This window comes from Anarrhichthys ocellatus, unplaced genomic scaffold (assembly GCF_004355925.1).
Source record: "Anarrhichthys ocellatus isolate YVR2014 unplaced genomic scaffold, GSC_Weel_1.0 scaffold3, whole genome shotgun sequence".
NCBI classification, from domain to species: Eukaryota; Metazoa; Chordata; class Actinopteri; order Perciformes; family Anarhichadidae; genus Anarrhichthys; species Anarrhichthys ocellatus.
Window position 1 is genome coordinate 14,695,735 of NW_022280033.1, and position 23,740 is coordinate 14,719,474.

The following is a 23,740-nucleotide window of genomic DNA, read 5'->3' on the forward strand; positions in this document are numbered from 1 at the left end:
ATATGGCCACTTTTGTAACTTGAACATGATGAAAGCCAGCATCTCGCGAGCTCCTGTCTAAAGAGTGACTGCCAGCAGCGCCTACCTGCAGATCCGCTCCTTGCAGTCTGCAATCCATGTACTTTTCCCACGCATATGACAAATCAGTCTGCTGCAGACTGGCCATTTCGTCCCACGCCTCCAGCTACAACGGCGGTCAGGGCGTCGAGGAAGTCAGGAATGACAAAATCCCTCTTCTGGTGTCCTCCCTGATCCTCCAGGAGACTGAGAGAGCCCCGGACAGCAGCCAACGAAGCCCCAAACGACGTCCTGAGTCATTCATAGCAGACGCATGATCTGCTGCCCTGCTTCGCCACTTTTAAACTGTGCTCCTGCAGAAAGATACAACGTGTCATGTGTTAGTTAGCATAACGCAGTCAGCTGACAAAGTCGCTTTCGCAGTCTGAGATACTGACAGTTGTTTGAGGAGCACTTTAACCTGACTTGAACCGGAAGCTTCACGACGAGCCTGACACACTGTAGCATAACCAAAACATTACGCTCAGCTAGCAGGCTAGCTAGGTGGATAGGGCTAACCTGCGTCAAATATTCAAGCGGGTTGAAGCAGTCCATTTCCGGTGTGAGATTTAGTTTTCAAAATAAAAGCATCTAACGTGCTCCAGTAGCCTGTTCATACTAAAGATTATAATCTCACTTGAACAACATTAAAACATGAGACGATTAATGCATTCAAAAAATTAGTCTTAAGTCTACACTTAAGTAGAGAGCCAAGTGTGTTTTTCTTATATTAATACGATATAGATTTTAATAGATTTCAGAAAGTTGTATTTAAAAAGGTGTTAAGAATTCATTACAATACAAGACCATTTTCTTTGCATAATTACAAACAACAACAACATTGTAAATACAGCTAAAGCATACTATGCATATGCATGATACAGTAAAGCCTTCACTCCCATAATTCAAAATGTTAAAACAGTAGTGAGGTGATTCCCACCATATCACACCTCTGCACTTTGCAATTTCTTAAAATTATTGACCCAAAAGAGCTATACCGCTTTTGTATGCCACTTTTTTTTAACACATTTATCTTTTTCTGCTCTAAAGTGACTTTGCATATATTTTAGGATGTGTTGGCGAACCATCAAATGAGCTGTCCTCTCAAATGTTCAATGTAATAGGATTCAACAATATTTTCTAGGTTTACATATCACAATCTAAGAATACAAATACACTACATTTTATGAACTTCATCAAAACAATAATTTTGAGAAGCAAATAAATAATTTATTAACACTTTAAATAGCATAAAGCCATACTTTTTTGGGAATAATTGCATTCTAGTCTTTCACAACAAAGTTCCTTTTAAACATTTAGTGTGACGTGTTTATGCGATTCATTTTAACTATGTGCCACAAACGTAATTGTTGTCAATTCACACTTTTCATTTGATTGATGTTACACCTCCAGTTGAGGACAGAATTGCCTCTCTGACAACGTTGCGCTTAATGTTTTATTTTGAAATTTCTGCTCGATAGTGGTGTATTGTTCTAGCTAGCTTGACCGAAATAAAGCTCATCCATTTCAACCATAATAATTACATAAATACCATATTAACTTTAGAGCCACTATGCTTAATGGGCTCCACGTCCTATTTCAATGAAACGTATGTATTTCAGTTGTCTGGCTAACAATCATAACGTTGGCTGCTGTTGCACCGCATCGCTCTGTGTAACGTTAGGCAGCTGTCAAAACTGTGCAACAGAGATAAACGAACATATCGTTCACAGGCTTTACCAAATAAGCAGATAACAGGCTGCAGGTACATCTTTCTTACATTCAGAATACCCAGTTTTAAGTGAGAACAATTAATTTCCATACATACCTTCGTTTCCCATAAATTAAAGCCAGCTAATGCTAGCCTTCGTGCAGCAGAGACTGGCTATTGTGTGAGATTTCTGCCCTCAGCGATGACTGCAAGACAGTCCCATACAGTCCCGCCCCTTTCCTGAACAACGGCCGAGTGAGGGATTTTACTCTTGTAATGATGGTTAACGCACAGAAATCTCACGTTCGTTTTATTGGTGACATATTTTAATTTGTACGTGCTTAGCAACATCTACAAGTAATTAACGTTAGGCCTACAAATATCGTACCCTGTAGTCTCTCTAGTCTATAAAATAACTCATCCAAAAGACGTTTCTATCTGTGTTGACCGGGGCATAAATAATCCTCGCAGACAAGTCGCAGGGTCAAGACAGCCCATATCGTCCGGTGACATGCCCACTGACTTCTATTGTGCTTCCCATTGGATAACAAACAAATAAATCCCCAATCAATCAGAGTTTTGCGATCAGTAATCTTGGTGCGTTTGAAATATTTCTGTAAATCCGATAATACTGGCAGATTCTTGTTATATCAATATTTATAATGTGCCTGCTTTTGGGAGCAACGTGACATGTTTTAATATTACATAGATGAACCACCACACACAATATAAATGACTATTCAAAAATCTCTGTGTGTAGCTAGTATAAACAAGTTTTGACTTCCATCTTTGAGACTGACAGAGAAATTACTTGCAACTATTTTGCTAATTGAGTAATCGTTGAAGTACTTTTTTAAGGAAGCATATCCTAGGTCCACTTGACAATAGCGAGGATTTACTGCTTTTATTTGCCTCACTGTAAACTGAGTGTAAGTCAGACTAAACAAACCATTTCATGACATTCGTTTGTATTTTAGGACCTTTTAATCAACCTTTTTAAAAACCTTTTTTAGAAAGTTTATAGGCGAGAATAAGAAGCAGAGTGACAAATAATAAAAATGTAGTTGCAGCCCTAATATGAATATCGTGGTTTCAATAAGGTTGCAGCTCATGCGAGAAATAATCCATATTCCGAATTTATCGAGAGCCCGTTAATGCACCACTGACGTATGCATGTGTCTCCCGTATGACGGCAGCGTACTGTTCGGGTGGCAGCATTTGGTTTCCTTTGTCAACAAAGCAGAAACGTCATAGCAGGCCTGGAAATAGTCCAATCCAAATGTCTAGTGGCTGACTCAGTTATTCAAGTAAACTTCCATTTAATTAACTAGAAATGCACGATAATGTGGAAAATGTATGTATAATAAATAGTGATGGAGTTGAAAAATACTATAATTTAAAAAAGTAATTCATGATCATTCTAAAGGCCAACATTAGTCATGTAGCAATATTTAAAGAATAAATCATAAATGTGTCCTTACACACATTTTGATATGTGAATCTGCCATAGACGGGTCATTTGTTCGACCAAGGCATATACTGGACATACGGTTTACTGTGGCGCCACCTACATCACCACATATGCATTTGTAATGAACCCCACCTAACACACGGTGTCACTATTATTGCTCTAGAACCACAGACAAAGCAGGCCAACATATTAGAAAAAATGTTTATTCTTTTGCTGCCCAGCACATAAACTCGTCCCACCAGCTTGTACAGACACTCGTCCTATTCCACAATAATACTTCAACGAGATAAACTAATCCAAACACGCCACAGTGTAACACAACTGACACCAGATGATGTCATGCATCGCTGTGATGAATTTCACATTAAATTATGTATCCCTTGAGCTTTATTCTTAATCTATGTGCACTCAGGAAAAGACAAAATAATAGTGTTTATATTTACAATTCTCAATGTTCCGCAGCTGTGATTTCATAAAGGGAAATGTAAAAAAAAAAAATAAAAATGCAGATAAGCATAACACTGAGCAATAAAAGGCACAGTAAGTTCACCTCTGGTTTTCAGTGGCATTTTCACCAGCTATAGTTTAGTAATGCTGAGTGGCTCCTAATTTGCGGTCAAACATCCAAACAGTGTCAACTCTCATGGCACAGCCGTCCCCCCTTTTCAGTAACCGCTGTCTCTCTCCACGCAGCCCACACCCACCGCGTTGTTGGGACATTTGCAGGAGCGGCCGTTGGGGGTCGCTAAACAGAGGTGAGTACAGCCCCCGTTGTTCACGGCACAGTAGTTTTGTCCTGGAGGAAGTAAAAAAAACAACAACATACAAACTCTTATTAATGTGGGACATTCCAGGACATTTGTATAAATCATAAGCCAGCGTAGCAAGGAACCGGCAGGAAACCGTCTCTTCACTGTTAGTTCAACAGATATACACATACTTAGAGGGAACACATAGCAAACTCCAGATGTTGGAGGCCCCTCTCCCTTGACTCCACATTCCCTGGCTTTACGCATGCAGCCTTATCTAGAAGAGACGAAGGGGCCTGGTGCTGCGCAGTAACATCAGTCATCCCTTTACTTCATGATGAATACTAGCTGCAGAAAGCCTCGTGTTGCTTTCAGAAGCTGCCGTTCTTCTTTTTTCTGCATTCAGAGTCCTTTACAAGAGGGCACAAAACTGGGCTGCTACGTCCGGAAGAGTAGAGGGAATGGATAATAAGGCTGGCTCAAAGGTAGCCCCCTAAATGTACAAGGGTCAAGCTATTTCTAGGAATGGCTCTTTGTGGGACTGGGAGTGTTTTCTCAGTAATTGCTCGGTAAATAATACAATCAGTAAACATTTTTAAGGCTTCAAGAGCAAACATTTTAAGGGGAATTCACAGGGAAGTATATGGCCCTGTTCCCAACTGCTATGTTTACCTGACGGACACTGTGCGTAGGCTGTGGCGATCCCATATATCTTGGTCCGTTTCTGAGGCTGGAACTCGTCTGACTCCTTGCCCGAATGGCGGTCCACTGCAACCACGGCATCCCTGTCGTGAACACAATAAGCGCAAGAGTTTAGCGATCCGTGAGGATCCCAGCTTGAGAAATGTGAGCATCACCTTGCCTCCCCTCGTGTTTCGTGGAAAGTCTGTCAAGAATGAGTCAGGGTTAGTGAAGCTTTCTGAGCCATAACTGACATAGTTTGAGTGCCTCCCCCACCGCCACCTCTCAACCTTCTCCAGCAGGGCTACAGCCTCGCAAGATCAGAGGGAGGCCCTGGGCAGGTCACTCACAGACGCTGAGGTGGAGAAATTGCAAGCAGCTGTCACTTTTTAGGATGCTTACACACACACACACACACACACACACACACAAATAGACACCCCAACCCCCGCATTTTTGCAGTGGCTAACATACAGAATGAGCCGCATAGGAAGAAAGAAAGCTCCACAGTCTTCAGAGAGGTCTGGAAGAACATCAAGGGCCGGTGCTTGAAGGGCGGGGAGCTTTATGACCTCTGACTTAACCTCTCCTTCCTCTACTTTGACTGATCTGAGTTCTTACATTGCACAGTGCACCATGGATAAAGGCTGGATTATATCCTTCATTCTATAAATTCCAATGTCTGCTAATTTAAAACCATCCACATTACATCAAGGTACTCGAGAACTGGCTAAAGCCCAACCACTAAATATGCGTGTAATAACCTTTAATCATTATCTAGGCATTACACATGCAAACATAAATCATTGTCAGGTTTAATTCATTGGAATACTTAGGGAATTTTCTTTTAGTTACATCTCCTATGTTGTCAATGGATAAAAAACTACAGAAGTGTTCATGACAGTAGAAGAAGTCAAACCTCCGCCAGTCAGTGTAGTAGATGTTCTTCCCATAAGACGTGATTCCAAAAGGGTACTGAAGCCCCTCCAGGACCTTCCTGCGGTCGCCGTGGCCCGGATGCGTGCACTCCAGTTTGTGTGTGCCTACAGAGGAGAGATTACTGCTGATGAGAGGCCAGACATCATTTCATTGATGAGTCATCCGTCTGAAATCTACAGTACCTGCGTCTGCCCAGCAAAGCAGAGAGCTCTGAGAGTCGTAAGTCAAGCCATTGGGCAGGCTGAGGTCGTCTTTGACCAGCACCCTCCTGTTGGATCCATCCATGTAAGAGGTCTCGATCTTGGGGGCATCGCGGTTCCAGTCGGCCCAGTAAAGATTACTGCAAGGACAGGTGTGGTGTCAGTTCACCATCAAACTCCACAGATTCTTTTATCAGATCTTTTAAATTACTGGCAGGTTTTAACATAACACTAATTCAAATCGTAATGTTACTCTTCTGTCTGTAAATTAGTTTCTTCAACAGCAAAGTTGTTGCCAAGCTTTCCGTGAGTGCCGGGGACCGACAATGTAATGTTTATACAAACACTAATGCTATCCAGATGTATAGTTTAATCTTTTGGGACATATGCTCTTTCGCTTTCTTACCGTGAGTTAGATGAGACGATCAATAACGCTCTCATATCTGTCCTTTCAGTATAAAACTACAGGCAGCAGCCGGTGAGCTGAGCTTAGAATAAAGACTATAAGCAGGGCTCTGTTCAGAGGTAACAAAAGTCATTTAGTCACTAATTACTATTTCATATCTCGTTTGTTTAATCCGTACAAAAAAAGTGTTGTTCTATGTGGTTTGGATATCAGAGTATTATTGATCTCAGCAAGAAAGCAAATAAGTGTAATCCCAAAAATGTTGAGCTATTCCTCTAAATCTGAACCTCCTATCAGACAATTCTACTTTAAAAAGTTCTTACAAAACGTTACAAAGTTACTCAGCGATTGGTATCTGAGTTGCAGTTTGACGAGTTTAACGAGCAGGTAAAGGGTAAAAGTTTTATGTGAAACAACACCCACCCATTGGGAGGGTCGGTGATAATAGCGCGAGGGTTGACGAGATCAGAGTTTATAATGACGCGACGCTGGGACCCGTCCAGAGAGGCCACCTCGATGTGATCCTTCACGGAGTCCGTCCAGAACATAGTCCGTCCCAAGTGGTCGATGGCGATACCCTCTGGGCTGTCCAGATCTGTTGAGAGGATACATTTTGCACATCAGTTTCTTTGTCTTATGAAAGCAGCCTCCTGGTTCACAGCTGGCTGAAAGTGAAAGTATAAAAGTGAAGTGTTACCTGATCTAATGACTGCAGTGGGCTCTCCCCCCTGGATGCTGGCCTTGCTGATGGAGGGAGATGTGATTTCAGTCCAGTAGACCATTTTCTCCACACAGTCATAGGCCACGCCGATGATTACCTTCTCCTGCGGAGGGGTCAGCAAGCAACAATCTTTGAAGTGTACTTTTTTTCAAACAAGAGTGGTCAGAGATAAAGACATGGAGCAGATGCTTTTTTGTTTTTTTACACTAACGTCTAGACAGAAAACCAAAACAGAGTCTCACACAGAGAGTGAGTAACTCGGCCGGGCTTCCCACCAGCTGCTTTTGGAAATGAGCGCAACAAGAAAGTGCAGATTGCAATTCCAAAGATGTCAGACTGATGTTAGTAATTAGGGTGAATGTCACCATGTGCCTCCAATAAAGTGCAAGCAGTGAATGCATGAAGCAGATGGCGAAATGGCAAAACTCGAATTTACATGTTGTTACCACCAAGGGAGCGGCTTGTGTAAGAGGCTGAGCTGATGTTGCATACGCAAATGAGAAACGCAAACAGACTGTAGCTATTTTTTGATTGTTTTCTCTAGTATGATCTGAATCATCCCACATACCAAAGAAAACTGACTTGACATTGTGCCGAAGATGAACTTAAGAGTTGCTATCTTCTTAAACTTAGATATTCACTGTGGAAGATTTCTTTACTCAGAAGTGCTTATTGTACAGCTGTGATCTTTGAATCAGCATTTGTCTGTCGCGAACAGACATAAAGCCAGTAAAAAATATAATTTTTTTGATACGTCATAACACATTTTCATGAACAGAAAAGCCTGTTAAAATGTCTCAGAACAATGTTGGTAATTTCGAGACACTTACAGGGAGATGGAGGACGGCCTTGGCATCGTCCTTCTTCATATCATAACCTTCCAGAGGGATGTAATCTATCCTGCCGCTCTGGGTGAACAGCAGGTGTGTTCCTTGAGGCAAGGGCTGGACGCTGGGTCGAGGGGTGGGTCCAACAGGTGGTGGTGCCACACCACCATGGTCGATACCTACCGGAGACAAATCAAGCCTTGTGGAAGGGGAACTAACGCCAAATCAGTTTAGCAACGGAAACGTTTTCTGGTCGACAAAATCCTCTTCAAAGCGGTGTTTTGTTAGAGTTTGTGGCTGCTCATTGGTCATGCATGTTTGGTCTTTTTAATACACAGTGGGAAACACTGTGGTCCCTTGTTGTCAAGCGTTGACATGAGATGTACTCACACATTGGTCTGCTGCCAGGCCCGGAGCGAGTCCCAGGGATCTCCTGCCCGTTTCGGTCCACGCACCAGCACTGTCCCGTGCTGCCGTGGCACTGCGTGGGTTCATAGGCACCGTTCTCATCACATGATGGGATGTACTGTCCGACGGGAGGTCGGGGGCCCCGTGGACCATACTCCGTCGCACCCTGGAGACTGTCTCTGTGGGTCTCGCATCGTGTTTTTGTTCTCTCTATAGTAAAAAAAAAAAGAGCTTCAGAGTGAACACAGTAACATTGCCACAAACTTATTCATAAGGTCATTTATATGTCCTGTTGTATCCTGCTTTAAATTCAGCTACAGTAAGGCATGACAAATTCCCTTTGCTATCCAGAAGAAAATGAAAAACAGGTTCCAGCTGGCACCAATATACTCTGGCGGGGAACTCATTTCCAAGCACTCCTCGTGCCCAAATGGGAGGAATAAACAATGCTTAGAGTGAAAATGATCCGTCTTTTACTATTATTGATTCTGCAACTGAATCAAAGAAAACAATGACCACAACCTGCTGAACTCCCACGGCCGATTTCCAAAACTAAACTTGCAGCAGCAGAGGCTGAACGTTACCAGACAGGATACGACAACGATGCACTGTTTGAGTGAGACATTGGGTTTGCTTGTCAAAAAGTGACGGCATTCCAAAACACTTACCTGGAGAGCAGGAGAAGCCGTCGCCATAGGAACCCGGCCTGCACTGGCAGGTAAATGAACCCTGGGTGTTATAACACACGGCGTCCTGATGACACCTGCCAGGCTGGCACTCGTCTATGTCTTCAGGCAGGAGAGAAGAGGGCGAGGAGAGAGAGAGAGAGAGATGGAAGAATCAGTCATAGACCGTATAAAATAAGTTACGCATGTCCGATTCTGTCGTGTCCTTTTACGGTCGGGGATCTACATTATGATCTGGGTCAGCCTGTGCCCAGCAACATCAAGCAGAGAGGCATGAAAAGAATGGAAACTACGAATGAGTGCTGCTGAGGACCAGCCAAAAAAACTAGACGCCGACTCAGGACCGGCCATCTGCTTTCATGTTTCACTGCTCAAACGCTGCAGATGTATTTTGTAGGCAATCTCACTTCCCCCGGTCCTGAGCAGATGGTTCAACAATTATAGCCTCAAGGTCCATGTGATGGATTTGAAATCTGGACTACTGGATTGGATTTTCCATTTTGCCTCTGGACTAGAAATACTTCACATGAGTATCATTAACATTAACGTTAAATTCACATTTTAAAAACATGTCATATGATTTTGGATTGAACCACGCCATGCACGCAGCCATTGGTTTCTTGTTTTTTGTTGATCATCATCACATGATAGGGCATTTGCAAGGAGGGAGGGTTTTCACAAATCTACTCGTGAGTTTAACAAAAGATGCTTTGTCACTCGATACCTGAGGATGAAAATCCAACAACATTTTCATTGCCAGAAGCTCCTATGATCTATGTACTATGTCCTTGTCAGCTCATGTTTTATCTTCCTCTACGATGATCGTCTGAGTGACAACATCGCTCATGATTGCAAAGCTTTTTGGCAGCAAACTCTGAAATCTCTGGATTCACATTTTCCTCGTAGACACCAACAAGTACAAAGCCTGTAGTGTTCCACAGGTATCATTACAGACTTTTACAGTTTAATTAGAATCAGTTAATAATTCAATTATTAAATAAGCATTTTAAATCATCCATGAATAAACTGCAAGATCATTTACATAAACCAAATATTAATTAGGTCTTATTATCCTTTGTTTAAATGATAACTAAATAATTTGATTTTAAAATGTAATTGCAGTCTGGCCAATCAGAGCTGCTGCTTTGTGTGTTGGATGTCATGTAATTTGTAGGCACACTGCTACCACATCTGTGTAAGTTTAAAGAGAAGTCTTAAATGGCGTACAAAGCTCAAATAGCTACAACAATTAGTAATTAACGGGCTAAAATGTGCAAAACCACGTATACAGTTCTGTAAGTGTAATGTCAGGATAATAAACGCTAAAGCTATGTGCTATCAGTAATTGCTTCTAATATACCATGAGCACTGTATTTTACTGTATTTGAATTAGATGCAACAATGACTCTTTAATGTTGTGTATTCCGTAACATCTGAATAGATATTCTGTAACAAAAGCATATATCCAGTGTCTCTACGCAGTACCTTGGCAGACTCTACCATCTCCTATGAACCCTGGCAGGCAGGAGCAGATGTAGGACGAGCCTCCGGTGTAGCTGCACTGAGCGCGCTCAGGAATGTCACAGTTATGGGTTCCTTCTTCACAGGCGTCCACAGGTTGATTAACCTCTGAGGAGAAGAAGAAATACTCTGATATGAAATGACCAGACATCACATAAAACTCTGAACAGTTAAACGTTTGTTAAATTTTGCCACAATGCGTTTTGTCATCTTTATTTAAGTGAACTTATCTTAGGAATAGTTCAATATTTTGGTATACGTATATATTTATTCACTCTCTTGCCGAGAGCTAGATGAGAAGATCGGTACCACTCGCATGATAGATATAAGGCTTCTCCCAGCAGTCGGTTAGCTTAGCGTAGCATAAAGACTAGAAATAGGGTGAAACAGCTAACAAACAAGATACAACAATTGGATTCGTGATCTTCAGAGGTGCTGGTAGGCAAATTTGTTAACTCTCTTCTAACTTAAGGCAAGAGAGCAAATAAGCCTATTTCCAAAAATGCTAAAAAAAATGCTGTACTATTCCTTTAATATATGTAGCTTACAGCTGGGGACATACAGATGATGACTAAGTGAGAAAGGAATATTGAGGTCGGTTTAGTCTTGAACACTTTCACGTGACTATTTGAAGAACTGTCCTGATGTGGTGTGATGGGTGTATTATTTGACCTGGGCCTGATGAACACACACGCACACGGACACATTGTGGACCTTAAACCCAAGCACACTTTCTACTCGATAATCTCTGAAATGATAATGCCACTGCACCAGTCAGTTCAAGGTTGTATGAGTGTCATTATGTTTACATGTGTTTTATCTGGCTCACCCTGGCCTACTTGATATGTTCATGCATTATATTACAGTTTCTGTCTGAACACTGCACATCCCAACTACCAGGTGAGATTTTTGAAATATATAATTGTATCCAGCAGTGAACAGACAATACATACCAGTGCAGGTGTGGCCATCATTGCCGATCTGATAACCATCTACGCATTCGCAGCGGAAGGTCCCGGGCTGGTTGTTGCAGATGGCGTGGAAGCCACAGATCTGAGGATTCTCTCTGCACTCGTCAATGTCTGATAAAGAGAAGAGCCAATTATCATATGCTAATAACAGCAACCGTGTTTTAAGTTTGAGGCTCTGAAGTCGGGATTTGGGATCAGTGTCCTTCATTATCAGATGGAGATCAGAGGAGAGAGCTTGATTAGGTTTCTTAATTACAAATGTTTCAAGATAGCATCTGTCTGAGATACTTCCTTCCTCTTTTCACTGCATGTGCCTCAGAGCTCTTCCTGTCCGGTCTCACATACAAAAGACTCATGGTTGCATATAGAGCATGGACCGCAGTATATATGCTAACCTGGTCTGGGAGTATGGGAGACTTTGTTTCCCATGTGATACTCCCTCTGCTAATTGGTTACATTGCCCAGTTCCCCTGGAAGGAAGGCTTTAGAAGATCTGGGTTAATCAAATGATGGCTCCAAACAGACGCGGAAACTGTTTGAGTTAAATACATTAATGGTGAGAATCTTTATTTCCAAAAACAATGGAAACAAAGGTCCTTTTTTCATGTCACATCATGTGTCATTCTTACCATAACATGTGCGGCCATCACCATTGAAGCCAGCAGCACACTCGCAGGTGAACTGATTTCCCTCTCCGGGTCGGCACACGGCGTTGGTGTCACAGCCGTGTCTTCCAGTGAAACACAGGTTCTCTTCTGGCTGCCCTCCTGGGAATTAAGGGAGTATTTTAGGACAATCTTACCATTATAATATCAATTCATGTGATACCATGACAAAATAAGCCATAACTTTTAATAAAACCAGTCCTTGGTCAGGATGTAATACTGTATGTTGCACTCCAGGAAGGAAGTGTGCGCAGACCAAAACAGGAAGACAAAAATAATCTCCATGACCTCACCGTTGATATCCCCGATTTTGTTGCTCATGGCGAACCGGATGAGTTCATTATCAGCATTGTACAGGACAAAGACTTGGTCCACGCTGAGCATCTGAGCTGGTTTCATGTCTCTCAAAGACTCGCCATGCTGGCAGCTCAGGAAGGTGATGGTCTGACGCCACTGGTACGTCCTGGTGGAAGTGGAGCCATCGAGCAAGCTTACTTCGTAGTTCCGAGTGGAAGATGAAGTGATCACTGGAAGGTGTGATAGGCAGGTAAGAAGCAAGTAGATGACTCGTTAGTCTTCTTAATGGTTTAGTTATGATTACAAAAGCAGAAAAGAGGTTTGGACAAGTGCAAAACAACAGGAGAAACAAGCCACCGACATTTTCAATCAAAACAAAGTGAGTCTCTGTTCAAGCTGTATCTCACAGTTGTTGCTGTACTGGTAGACCTCAGAATAAGGGTCGATCTTCACGGTGGAGCCACGAGGCACCTCAGGGACCCGGCCTTCCAGGGTGGTGCTCACCGCCAGGTGGTCGTGCTCATCGATGCCTTTGAACTCCTGCCTGATGGTCAGCTTCTCATTCCCTGGCAGAAAGGTCACCTCAGCCTGCCGTGTGAACTCCCCCCCTACAGAGGACAGAGAAGAGGAGGTTAACTTTAAGACCCTGGCCCTGGATGAACTTTGGCTCGCCGCCTTCTGTCACAGCTGAAGTAACCTGAGGGGAATTCGGCTGGAAAGAGTGAGTAAAACTGCAGCTGTATGGCAAACCGCTTGTAGCAGCGTTGACATTTGTTTACAGAGATTTAGACTTCCTGAATATTCAGTTATGTCATTTTATAACCAAGCAAAGCATGAGAAAAACACACGAAAAGCTTCTCGGCGTCACAGATATTATTTGGTGCAGTTGTAGAAATATTTCTCTCACCAATAATGCTGAAGCCATTCCTGAAGCCAGGCTGCTCCAAAGCAAACGCCCACCCAATCACACCACCAAGGGCCGACAGGGGCAGCAGTGAGGGTCCAATGGTGTTAGGGATATCACTGATGGCCACGTAGGAACGGCCATCGTTTACCACGACATATGAGTGGAGGTCGTTGCTAGTGAACTCCATTGGAGAAGCAGAGTCACCCACATACACTTTTCCATACACTTTACCATTCATCCTCTGTGGCTTTCCTGCAAAAACAAACCAAACACCAGAGCTTAACACATACATTTTTCCCAGTTTGCTCAAAGAATTTCAGGAGTAACGTTCGTGTAATGGTCAATTATATAATACACTGAACATTTAAATGAGGAAAAAAATACAGCTGAAAATACAAGATTTTTTAAAGGTGTCTTAAGTGTGTCACGTGAATAGGATATTGAGCTGGGGAACATGGTACGATGGGGACACAGACAATAACAGTGTCACAATATGTCATAGTATTTTATGTTTACTGTTATTGCAACTCAAAACATTAGCTCATAGAATGTGACAAGAAACTGCCAAAAAACATTGCCATAGGCACACATTTAACCGAACCCATTCCTCTCCATTTTCTTGAAGCAGTAAAGAATGAACAAACACTTACCCTCTGCAACACACTGTATCCCATTGCCATAGAAGCCAGGTCTGCAGTTGCAGCAGTATCCACTGGAGTGGTCCTTGCAGTCAGCAAACTGGGAGCACTTATTTCTACTGTTCGCACATGTCCCCAGGTTGTATGAGAACACTGAAAACAAGGAGAAACATGGTAAGAATGTGGCAGGAACGGCTAATTGATTAAACACCTAGAATTTTCCAACTATGATAAGCAAAGAGCCTTTGAGACTTTCTCTAGTGGACTCACCATCTACATTTATATCTGTGTCGTCCACCACCAAGACTTCTGGGTTGTCAGGCTGATGTGGCTGGTACTGAATTGGGTGGACTTCGATCTGCACCCTCTCTGGCTCATAAGGAGGCTCCTGCTTTATCTGTCCGTTAGTATACACAGTCCTACTTGCATCAGCTTCCTCCTCATCCCCCTCAGTGGGCGCCTGTGGCGTGGCCTCGGTGGGCAGGTCAGTGACCTCACCTGGAGCCACGTTGGTGAAATAGGGAGATGTTCCAATCTCATACACCCATAAACCCCGCAGGCCAGAGTTGGTCTTTCTATAAGGCGAAAAGAGACTTTTACAGTCACTGTTTTTAAAACATTATACAAACACAGCAACACAATGGCAGGAAATGGTTATTGCTGCCATTGGTGGACTTACTCTGCTAAATCCGTGATGGAATCCTCGTCATCAGTGGTGGTGCGGTAGTACCGCCCCTGACTGGAAACCCGGAAACCCTGGCCCAAACCCTTACTGAAGCCAGCGTGCATGACCGCACTTCCGCCTTGCACGGGGGTGGAAGAAAACTGCATCCCGTCCCTTGCATACAGGACAATAGCGTACGATGCAGTCTCCAGGGACGCAATAACCAGCTGGAAGGTGTTTCTCTGTGTGATAAAACATTAGAGAGTACGCAAATGACAAGTTACACCACGGATCACTTGAATTACCATGTGATGCTCACCTTCTTGTCAATGCCATCTCCTCTGCTTGGAGGTTCATGGGTGGCGACATTAACCCAGGTGACCACCACAGCATTGGTGGGATTGACTTCGTCATCCTCGGGGAAGGCCCCGTTGATGTACTGGGCCGCTCGAGTTAGAACATCAGGACTGGAGTCTTGACGGAAGAAAACTTTCCCCACACCATCACTTGTGTCCAGGTCTCCTTGCAGAGCTGCAATCATGCCGAAGTTTGGGGGCATATTGCCAAGATATGTCGACTCGCTTGTTGGCTCTGCTGTGGCTACGAACCCATTGGTGTTGATCTGAAATTAAAAGCTCAAGTTAGTCATGGGGATAACAAGGAGTGAGATGACTGTGACACTGTGTGGCCGTCTTTATAGTAACCAGGATAACAACACATGAAGAACTGTTTCACATCAGAGGTGAACCCGGTCCAGTCTGACCCACTTTGATCTTTATTCCACACTCATTAGACTAATGATCCGAGTCAGCTGCCATGTCCTACAAAGGCTCTAATGAACAAAGAAGATGCCATTTAACACAGATTTCACACACTTAAGATTTAACATGAACACATGCAGGGCTTGTAAATAAAGACAAGCTGGGCTCTTGTCAAAAACACACACAGTGCACATGGGGTTCCTTTCCAGAGCAAAACGAGAGCACTATTGCTGGCCCGGGCCACACTGTTTCCTGTCCCTGCCCCTTGACGAGCAGCCCCAGAGAGCCCAACGATTGCACACTAATCTTCATTACAGAAACTTCCTGCCAAAATGGAAGATAGAGTTGGGAAACTGATCTCGCAGACATGGTGCAGAGAGAGATCTTTAAGGTTTGTGGGATATGAATCACACTCAGAAGGAGACGATGAAACCTTCTAATGATTAGATAAAAGGTATTTTTCTATAACCATGTCTGGTGTTAAAGGCATTACTGTTCCCCTTTTGGGCATAGACAGTTCAGGGACTGTCTTGTAAATGAAAAAACAAAAATCTTCAGGCCATATTGACTAACTTATAACTTATAAGTAGTCAGCAGTTGGGAACCCCCCCCCCCCCCCCAGATTGATTCACTCTCAACCTCAGGCTCATGTGTTAACCACAACTTCTTGCCTCAGCTCATCTCCTCTAATAGATCTGCTCCCTGGGTGAGATTGGACATGTAACGGTTCCATTAGCGACAAATTAAAATTCACTGATCAAAGAGGAAGCTGTTATCAACACAGAAATAATGATTACTGCTTCATCGAGTATAGGCTAAACTAACTTTATTAAAACTAAAACACCAACAAAGCTTCATCAAATGTTGAGTTCCTGCCTTTCAAAGGAAAAACCTTTTGTACATAATCACTCTCTGACAGCGTATCATCCACATGCAGCACAATTAAAACAGAGATGCAGCACTTTCTTTGAAGAGAAGACTTTGTATGTCCAACACAATGGTGCAGCTTTCAGCTAAATGTTGCTATTGGGTTTTTTTCAAGTCATTTGAAAGCTCCACATGGTTACTGAAAACAGCAAATAATAATCACATGAATCCTCTGAGAATTAACAGACTAACCTCCAAAGTCACTCTTTTGCACAGTTTATTGTCTATATATTGCTGGAAGTAAATATTTTAAACATATATGTTTGTTTCATGTAAGTATCTCTTAGTTATAAGAGATACTCACAGTTATGTGACATCAAAATATTTGGGTTGGATTGCAAAACAAGGACTCTGATCAGTGTGTCAACGGTAAAATGATAATCTCAGTGGAAGCCGTAACTACAAGATACAGCAGCCTCTGTGATAAGCAAATCAATATTAACGCACATAGTCCAGAGCATTCTCCGCCCCAGATACATTTTGCAACTTCCATGTATTGTTTAAGGTTGTAGCTACTGAACACTTTTCACCATAACTACCCGGGTTTTCTAGGCTATGCGCAATTGCGCAAGATCGTTGGACAGTCCACCCCTGACCACAACTCCCAAGCGTTTGTGTTAAAATGACAATGTTGGTGTGCCAAGTTGTGGTTTGACTTACGAAGATGCTGTCGAAAGTGCCATCGTAAAACAACACTGGCCTGTCCAGTTCAAGTCGGTGCGTCTGATCATTCCCCGCTTCCAGTAACTGGTCCCTTGCGCTTGGACCGAAGGGAAAAAGCTCCCCCCGCGTTATGCTCTGCACCGACGCAACGAATCCGAGAAAACTCGCACAGACGAGCCATCCTTGCTGCTGCCAACCCATTGTTCGTGTTTCAGGAGCAGTTGAGCGGTCCTGTGGTTTGTCCAAGCCAGGTTACTGGGAGAGTGACGCACGGGCTCCGCGGAGGAAAGTTCAGTCAAAGTTTTGGCGAAACGTGGGGCGGAGTTGAGAGGGGCGCCGAGAGCTGCAGCTTTCATTAAACCACCGACACTGGAGAGAAAAATAAGAGGTAGCCTATGCTTTTCTTTGCATGCTGTTACTCCAACAAATTCCTGAAGTGATGTGGTAATGGCTGTATAAGATCTGGGTCAGTTCACTGACATCTGTGGTGATGGCGTTTGGTCCACTTTGAAAAGACGAAACATTGCCGTTATAAAGGTTGGTTGAGGACAGAAGTGGCCAATGAGGTCACATTCACATCACATCACTGGATTTAAAACCTGACCTGCAGCTCAGTGTCTTAATATTGCCAAAACAGCAGAGCGCAGCCATCAGTGTTCGGACGATATGGTACTATAAAACACAGGGGCCACTGTGTTGGAGGTCCAAGTGTCTCCAGAGGGACAACACTGGGCTGTATTAGCAGATCTGGACACAGGCCAAGGGGCCATCAGAGCATAGACATCAGAGCATGGACCAGTTACCAGCAACAGAGCCCCATGGCCGGTTTGATTGAAACATTATGTAAAGGAGAACATCACAGAGCACTGTACCATACTAATCATTTGAGGTATCCCGCTGCGGCTATCAGACTGGACTCCAGCTGGGATAATGAGGGGCGTGCTGGTAATATGGTTCTGTTTTTGGCCTGCTAACAGATGCTCAGCCATCCATCCAACACTTTGGTCCACTCATCTGAACAACTGTTGGCCACATTGCCATCACATTTTAATATGAGTATTCATGGTTCCCATGATTCCTCATGATTTGTTGTGACCTCTGACCTTTTGCTTGGCGCTAACATCAGCCGAAAATAGCTTTTGCCAACACTTTGGTCAATGAGCTTTGAAAATGAAAATGAAATTAGGTAACATATGACCTCTGAATGAAGGACAATATTCCCCACTAAATTAAATATGGACATTTGTAATCCCCAGATAAGAATTAATAATGTTTTTGTGACCCCCTGATCTTTTCCAAAGTCCACCCTGTGTGTCCACCACCAGACCAAGATTTCATTTCAAAAGAGATATCAAAACTGAAAGTACAGATTGTGCATCATGGATCCTTCCCTACCTGGGGACCACCCACATAACAGTATGTGTAAGATTGCCAAAGTGCCCCTGCAGAGCTGAGAGAATGAAAATGCATATTATTTTATTGCACAAAATTACGTTTATTTTTGATGTTTTTTCTCTTATTTTTGCTTTTGAAGTAGTGGATATTTTCACCTCCGGCCTCTGAGAAACTTTGAGTGAAACTTTTTTTTTTGTGTTCTAAAATGAAAAAATCAAAATGAATCTTGTCAAACTGCTGACACCTCAGATCATCCAGGCTGAAGACATGACTTGCGACGAAGGGTCCTCAGTATAGACATGAGTTAGTTTTAAGGGATCACAAGGCAAATAGTTCAGGAACCACAGAGGATGAGAGTTTTGTGTCCTCTTTTGTGGAGCTTCTCTCTTGCACCACCCTCGGGCCAAAATATACAATGACCATATTGTTGTGAAACTTACTGGGTACATTTATGTTTCTCTTTAGCATCACCCTCAGGGCAAACCTTCCTTTTTCAGCCTCTCTACTAGTGGGGCTTTAAGATGAGCTTTTCAAACACAAAGACTGGAATCAGAAATAATTTTAATTTTAAAATTTTAAATTTAAGATACCATGCAGAAACATCCATCTGGATGTCGTTAACGGATTTTAAATACTAAGCTGGAACCCATAGTATTTTGGAGAGAGACCATTCATAAGAGAATTAAACATTTCCGTTGGTTTCCTTTCTGTTTAATTGTCTCATCTGATTCTATGTTTCATTATTACTCCCACTTTGAATCCCTCCCAGCCTTTCCATCTTTATACGGTTGAATGGCGCCACCTTCTGATCGTTTGTATGAAGTTTGCATTTGTGGTTTCTGAATATATTCTCCAGAGAATTAAAAGGTTTTCAGAGATTAACACAAATGTATATACATACATTAGGAACATCAACACCATAGATGTATATGTATTTGTTTATTTTATTATTTAAAAAAATATGCCCAAAATATTTTTTCAAGGATGTTGAATAGAGAGAACCAATTTATCTGAAATCAGCACAGGAAACAGATTCATAATAACTGCAGATCTCTCCATCACTGCTTCTAAGCACGAAGCTAAACGTAGTCCCCCAAATTATGACAGCTGTCTTCATATAATTATAATATCTGTCGATATTCACTGCACTTACATGGCGATGCACATACTGTAGGGCCCGTGTTGGACACTCAGTGGCTGATGGGATATTTTCCTCGGGGCCAGTGATGTGTTGAGTGAGTCTGTTATCTCTGAGCGTGTTGCCTGGAAACCAGCAGTGGACTTGGATCTGATCAGCTTGATAATCAGGCTGAAGTGCCATTTTTGTCACCACTCTATTATTCTTTCTTTTTTCTTCACAGACAAAACTGGAGACGTGGCCGATTTGAAGGGCTGGAGCCGGGCTGAGGAAACTCTGGGAACAAACAACACATTAAATGTTTTGTATCTTTTTTTGACTAAACATGTTGCTTCCATATCTAAAAGGCTCTCGGCTAGGTGTCCATCATTATTAAATAGTGTGTGTTTCCTGAAAACAGAGACGTAAAAGGAAGTACACAATGATGTAATTGAATTCATTTCTCCATCTCACACATTAGAGGCCAACGTTTTAAAGGATATCTTAATAATGTGGCTGACGGTATCCGGCCTGGTGTGGTGCTGGGTGGGAGTGTCCCCGTGTGCAAAAAGATTAACGTTTCACAGCAGTCAAAGGGGAGCTGGAGTGACCTCCATCCTTGGCCTTCCTCATGTTCACATGCCCCAGTCCTGTGAAACACAAACAAAAAAAACAGCTACCACTAACCATAACAAGCTTCACTGAAGTTTGAGTGCTGATTAGACTTCTTCTTGGATCGTAAACCAAATTGTGCTTCTTTAAACAGACCTGATGTACTCTTGGTTTGAATTAAAGGGGAACTCTGGTGATTTTACACATTGAGATCAGTTTCTTTGTCATGAGGAGAACTACTCACTGCTGAGCTTTCTAAAGTCCAAGAAAACAACCCTGGTGTTTCCCGGGCAGAGAGGGTCCAATTAAAAATGCTACTGATTTGAATTTGTAGGATCCAGTATTTTTTTGTGTCAAGGCTGGATTACAAACTGGGCAAAGCGGGCCACTTCCCCGGGGCCCCCAGACTCGCTCCTTTGACCGTCAGGACTCCAGGTGGCAATTACATTGTGATGATTAGATGAATTGATCGATAAAAGGTTAATACAGTAATAAAACGCTATGGTACAACTTTAATGTATAGAAGTTGATGATTGGGGATATTTTATTAATTCATATGTGTGAAGATAGTACAAACGCTTCTGGTTAATTCTGTCTATGGGTTCTTTTCTTTAATTTATAGTTTACAGTGACGTGAGCCAGTGAGAACCAAGGACATTGCGACCACACACAACTCCAATTATAATTTCATTTTGCAGTCACCAGTGCTTTTTGTTGTGCTTTAGCTCCAGTTCTAATATAATATTTCAGTATTTTGCTTCTCAAATACATTTTCTTTTAATCAACTTAGAACTTGAAGATAATATAAAAATAATGATATAGTACACTTTTAGTATTTAACACTTTGATTCTTTCTTCCACAGCAATTTCTGCTACAATACGTGTTATCTTCTGAAGTGATTCTAGTGTTGTGATTTCTTCCTGTTTTTACGGCCTACGCCTACAATTCGTGAATAAGTTGTATATATTGTTTATGAACTCACCAGTGTTGAATGATGGTGATTTTGGATGTGATTATTTTGTCATGCACCTTGATAAAATGAAAGTAAATCTGAGACGCTCTCTGGGGATCAGAGCAGCGGTGGGAAGCCCCATCACAGGGTTAAAGGTACAGTAGCGTGCGTCAGCTGATGCGTAGCGTCACGTAATGAGTGCGCGGAGGGGCTGGAAGGGGGCGGAGGCTGGTCCTCCTCTCCTCGCGCTGAGCTCCTCGCGGCAGGCTGCTCTCAGCAGCTTCCTGCCCCGCCGCCGTCCCTGACAAACGGCTCATTGTCATCACTGATCATGTGCCTCGCTCGCTGGCTGTCTGTGGCTCCGCAGCAGGAAGTTAGCCTTGTTTTCTTTTCTCCCTCCACTTGACAGCCACATTCACAGCATTATTACTTCACTCTCAACTTTTTTCTTTATTTATTTTTTTGGCCGCGGCTCTCACCTCTCCTTCTGCGGTACGCGACAGCCGAGAGGCTGGCTCTGTGAAGCCAGAGACCCGGCGGCCAACACCGGGCCAGAGGAACCCCTCCGCTCCGCTCCCTCCTCCCCACGGTCAGGTAGAGCAGGTTCATGGAGGCCCCGCTGGAGGAGAAGGACCAGTCGCCGATGGACAGGTCCCTGCCTCTGCCTACCTTGAGTCCGGCCGTGCCCACCTACGTCACGCTGGGCCTGACGGTGGTCTACACCGTCTTCTACTCCCTCCTCTTCATCTTCGTCTACGTGCAGCTCTGGCTGGTCCTGCGCTACCGACACAAGCGCTTCAGCTACCAGACCGCGTTCCTGTCGCTGTGCCTGATGTGGTCGGCCCTGCGCACCGTGCTCTTCTCCTTCTACTTCCAGAACTTTGTCACGGCCAACACCTTGGGCCCGTTCCCCTTCTGGCTGCTGTACTGCTTCCCCGTCTGCCTGCAGTTCTTCACACTGAGTCTCATGAACCTTTACCTCGCACAGGTGAGTTACAGGCCGGGGTGCTGTTCATACAGCCGCAGGGTTTCATGTGTGTGTGCCACTTATCCGCACTTGTTTTCTCTGTAATGTGAGGACAGTGTTTGGATTATTTAGTCCTAAATATATCCACTCAAACATGTGCTGTGGTTGTTGTGAGCAGAGTTTCACACTATGAGGGACAGTTTCTCAGCTTAAGTCTGAGTTTAAGAGGAGTGGTATAGCTGTTAGCCCAGAGCAGGATCTTACTGGTTTGGAAGTCAATATGCAACTTCTACATGTATGTGGACACCTGAAACCTCCAGTGCACTGTACAATGAGACAGGGTCTGTCAGTGAAATAAGATTTTTTTTTTTTAAATTAGAGATGCATTTGAATTCCAGGGTGTTTTTAAATGTCATAAAACATGTCTGTTAAACACATTTCCTTCATGTGAACTAGTGCCTGAAACCAAAATATAAAATGGCTCCTGGTGATAACATGACATTGAACAGAATACGATCATTTAGAGATAGTTCAAATAAAAACCATTAAACTAGAGCTGAGCTTTTGGTTTAAATACCACAACAATATTAAGAATAGTTTATAACTAATGAGTATTTCCTGCAATCGATTATTCTTTTGATTAAAAAAAGAATAATCATTATATTAATGAAGCTATCTCGGTGCTTTTCACGTGTTTTTCTAACCAAGCAGCAATTGTTTTACATTTTTGGGACACCTGATTATCACGATTCATGTTCTGTTAATCAACTACTCATTTCAGCTCTAAATGTGAATACATATATACATATTTTCATATTTAGGTATGTATTGAATTACATATTAATCAACTTGATGTTCAGAGCAATGAACATCAGTAAAACGGGTTAAAACAAAACATTTAACCACAATTTTAGTGACTTTTAAATTAGGATTTTACTTTTAACAGAACTTTGAATTTGAAAAATTGATCAAATCAATAATACGACATGACAGATATCAACGCTAAATTATCGTTCAGGCCGACCTGCTGCAGTGAATACGTCTGACGCGACGCTCTAATAGTCACTAATGTTAACGGCATCGGATAGCAAGGACCCGATTACACCTGCTTACTAAATCTCAGGCCTCCAGCTTATTTTTAGCGTAACTCTCTTGTGCTGATTTGAGTCACAGTTGAGAGTGCGACATGAAGCATTCGAGCACTGTGCTGTGTGAACACTGAGCATCCAATGTTCAACACTGCGAGGTTCCTGTTTCAGTAGAACTTGTCTTTCGTTCGAGCGAGAATACAGAAGTGAAAGCGGGCCGGCTGCCTAAACAGCCCGACACTGACGCAGTAACTGATTTCTTTTCACAGGTCGTTTTCAAGGCAAAGTCGAAATACGCACCAGAGCTTTTGAGATACAGGTAAGATCAGACCGTGGCTCAATGTCATTCACCATTCAATTCTATTTCTCTATGATTTTTGGCCCAAAAACAACCAAACATCTTGGTTGAAGTACTTCAAACGGTGACTTTTGAGGTGAATAATATTTCCCGTGATCCTCAGGCTGCCACTGTACCTGCTCTTCCTGTTCATCAGCCTGGTGTTTCTAGTAGTGAACTTGGTGTGTGCCCTGCTGGTGAGGATGTCCTCTGCAGAAGCTCACACCATCGTGCTGGTGAGGGTCGCCATCAACGACTCGCTTTTTGTCCTGTGTGCCGTCTCGCTCGCCGTGTGTCTCTACAAGGTCGCTAAGATGTCGCTGGCCAACATTTACCTGGAATCCAAAGTAAGAAGTGTGTGTGTGTGTGTGTGTGTGTGTGTGTGTGTGTGTGTGTGTGTG

The 23,740-nt window shown here is 43.0% G+C and overlaps 3 protein-coding genes across 4 annotated transcripts in view; 1 reads left to right on the forward strand and 2 right to left on the reverse strand.

Annotated features, from left to right (window-relative positions):
- Positions 1 to 1,951, reverse strand: part of lyst (lysosomal trafficking regulator) — a 61,004-nt gene extending 59,053 nt beyond the window's left edge. Inside the window, exons 1-2 of the mRNA XM_031871844.1 lie at positions 1,886 to 1,951; positions 86 to 371 (exon numbers count right to left, since the gene is read on the reverse strand). Coding sequence (XP_031727704.1) covers positions 86 to 166 — 81 coding nt within the window. The 5' untranslated portion in view covers positions 167 to 371; positions 1,886 to 1,951. The remainder of the gene's footprint in view (positions 1 to 85; positions 372 to 1,885) is intronic.
- Positions 1,952 to 3,445: 1,494 nt separating this feature from the next.
- Positions 3,446 to 17,242, reverse strand: nid1a (nidogen 1a). The gene is made up of 20 exons (XM_031874072.1): positions 16,868 to 17,242; positions 14,839 to 15,141; positions 14,535 to 14,761; positions 14,126 to 14,430; positions 13,868 to 14,008; positions 13,218 to 13,469; positions 12,718 to 12,918; positions 12,307 to 12,540; positions 11,978 to 12,115; positions 11,331 to 11,459; positions 10,342 to 10,485; positions 8,839 to 8,958; positions 8,153 to 8,380; positions 7,766 to 7,941; positions 6,912 to 7,038; positions 6,638 to 6,809; positions 5,791 to 5,948; positions 5,589 to 5,712; positions 4,661 to 4,773; positions 3,446 to 4,035 (listed from the first exon to the last, which is right to left on the reverse strand). The coding sequence occupies exons 1-20, from the start codon at positions 17,069 to 17,071 to the stop codon at positions 3,905 to 3,907; spliced, it is 3,627 nt and encodes a 1,208-aa protein (XP_031729932.1). The 5' UTR covers positions 17,072 to 17,242; the 3' UTR covers positions 3,446 to 3,904.
- The window catches only part of gpr137ba (G protein-coupled receptor 137Ba), an 8,861-nt gene continuing 1,896 nt past the window's right edge, over positions 16,776 to 23,740 (forward strand). Inside the window, exons 1-4 of one of the 2 annotated variants that reach the window (XM_031874095.1) lie at positions 16,776 to 17,258; positions 19,627 to 21,935; positions 23,272 to 23,321; positions 23,497 to 23,686. In XM_031874095.1, coding sequence (XP_031729955.1) covers positions 21,555 to 21,935; positions 23,272 to 23,321; positions 23,497 to 23,686 — 621 coding nt within the window. In that variant the 5' untranslated portion in view covers positions 16,776 to 17,258; positions 19,627 to 21,554. Of the gene's footprint in view, positions 17,259 to 19,626; positions 21,936 to 23,271; positions 23,322 to 23,463; positions 23,687 to 23,740 lie in introns of both variants that reach the window. The other variant, XM_031874086.1, reaches the window with a different exon arrangement.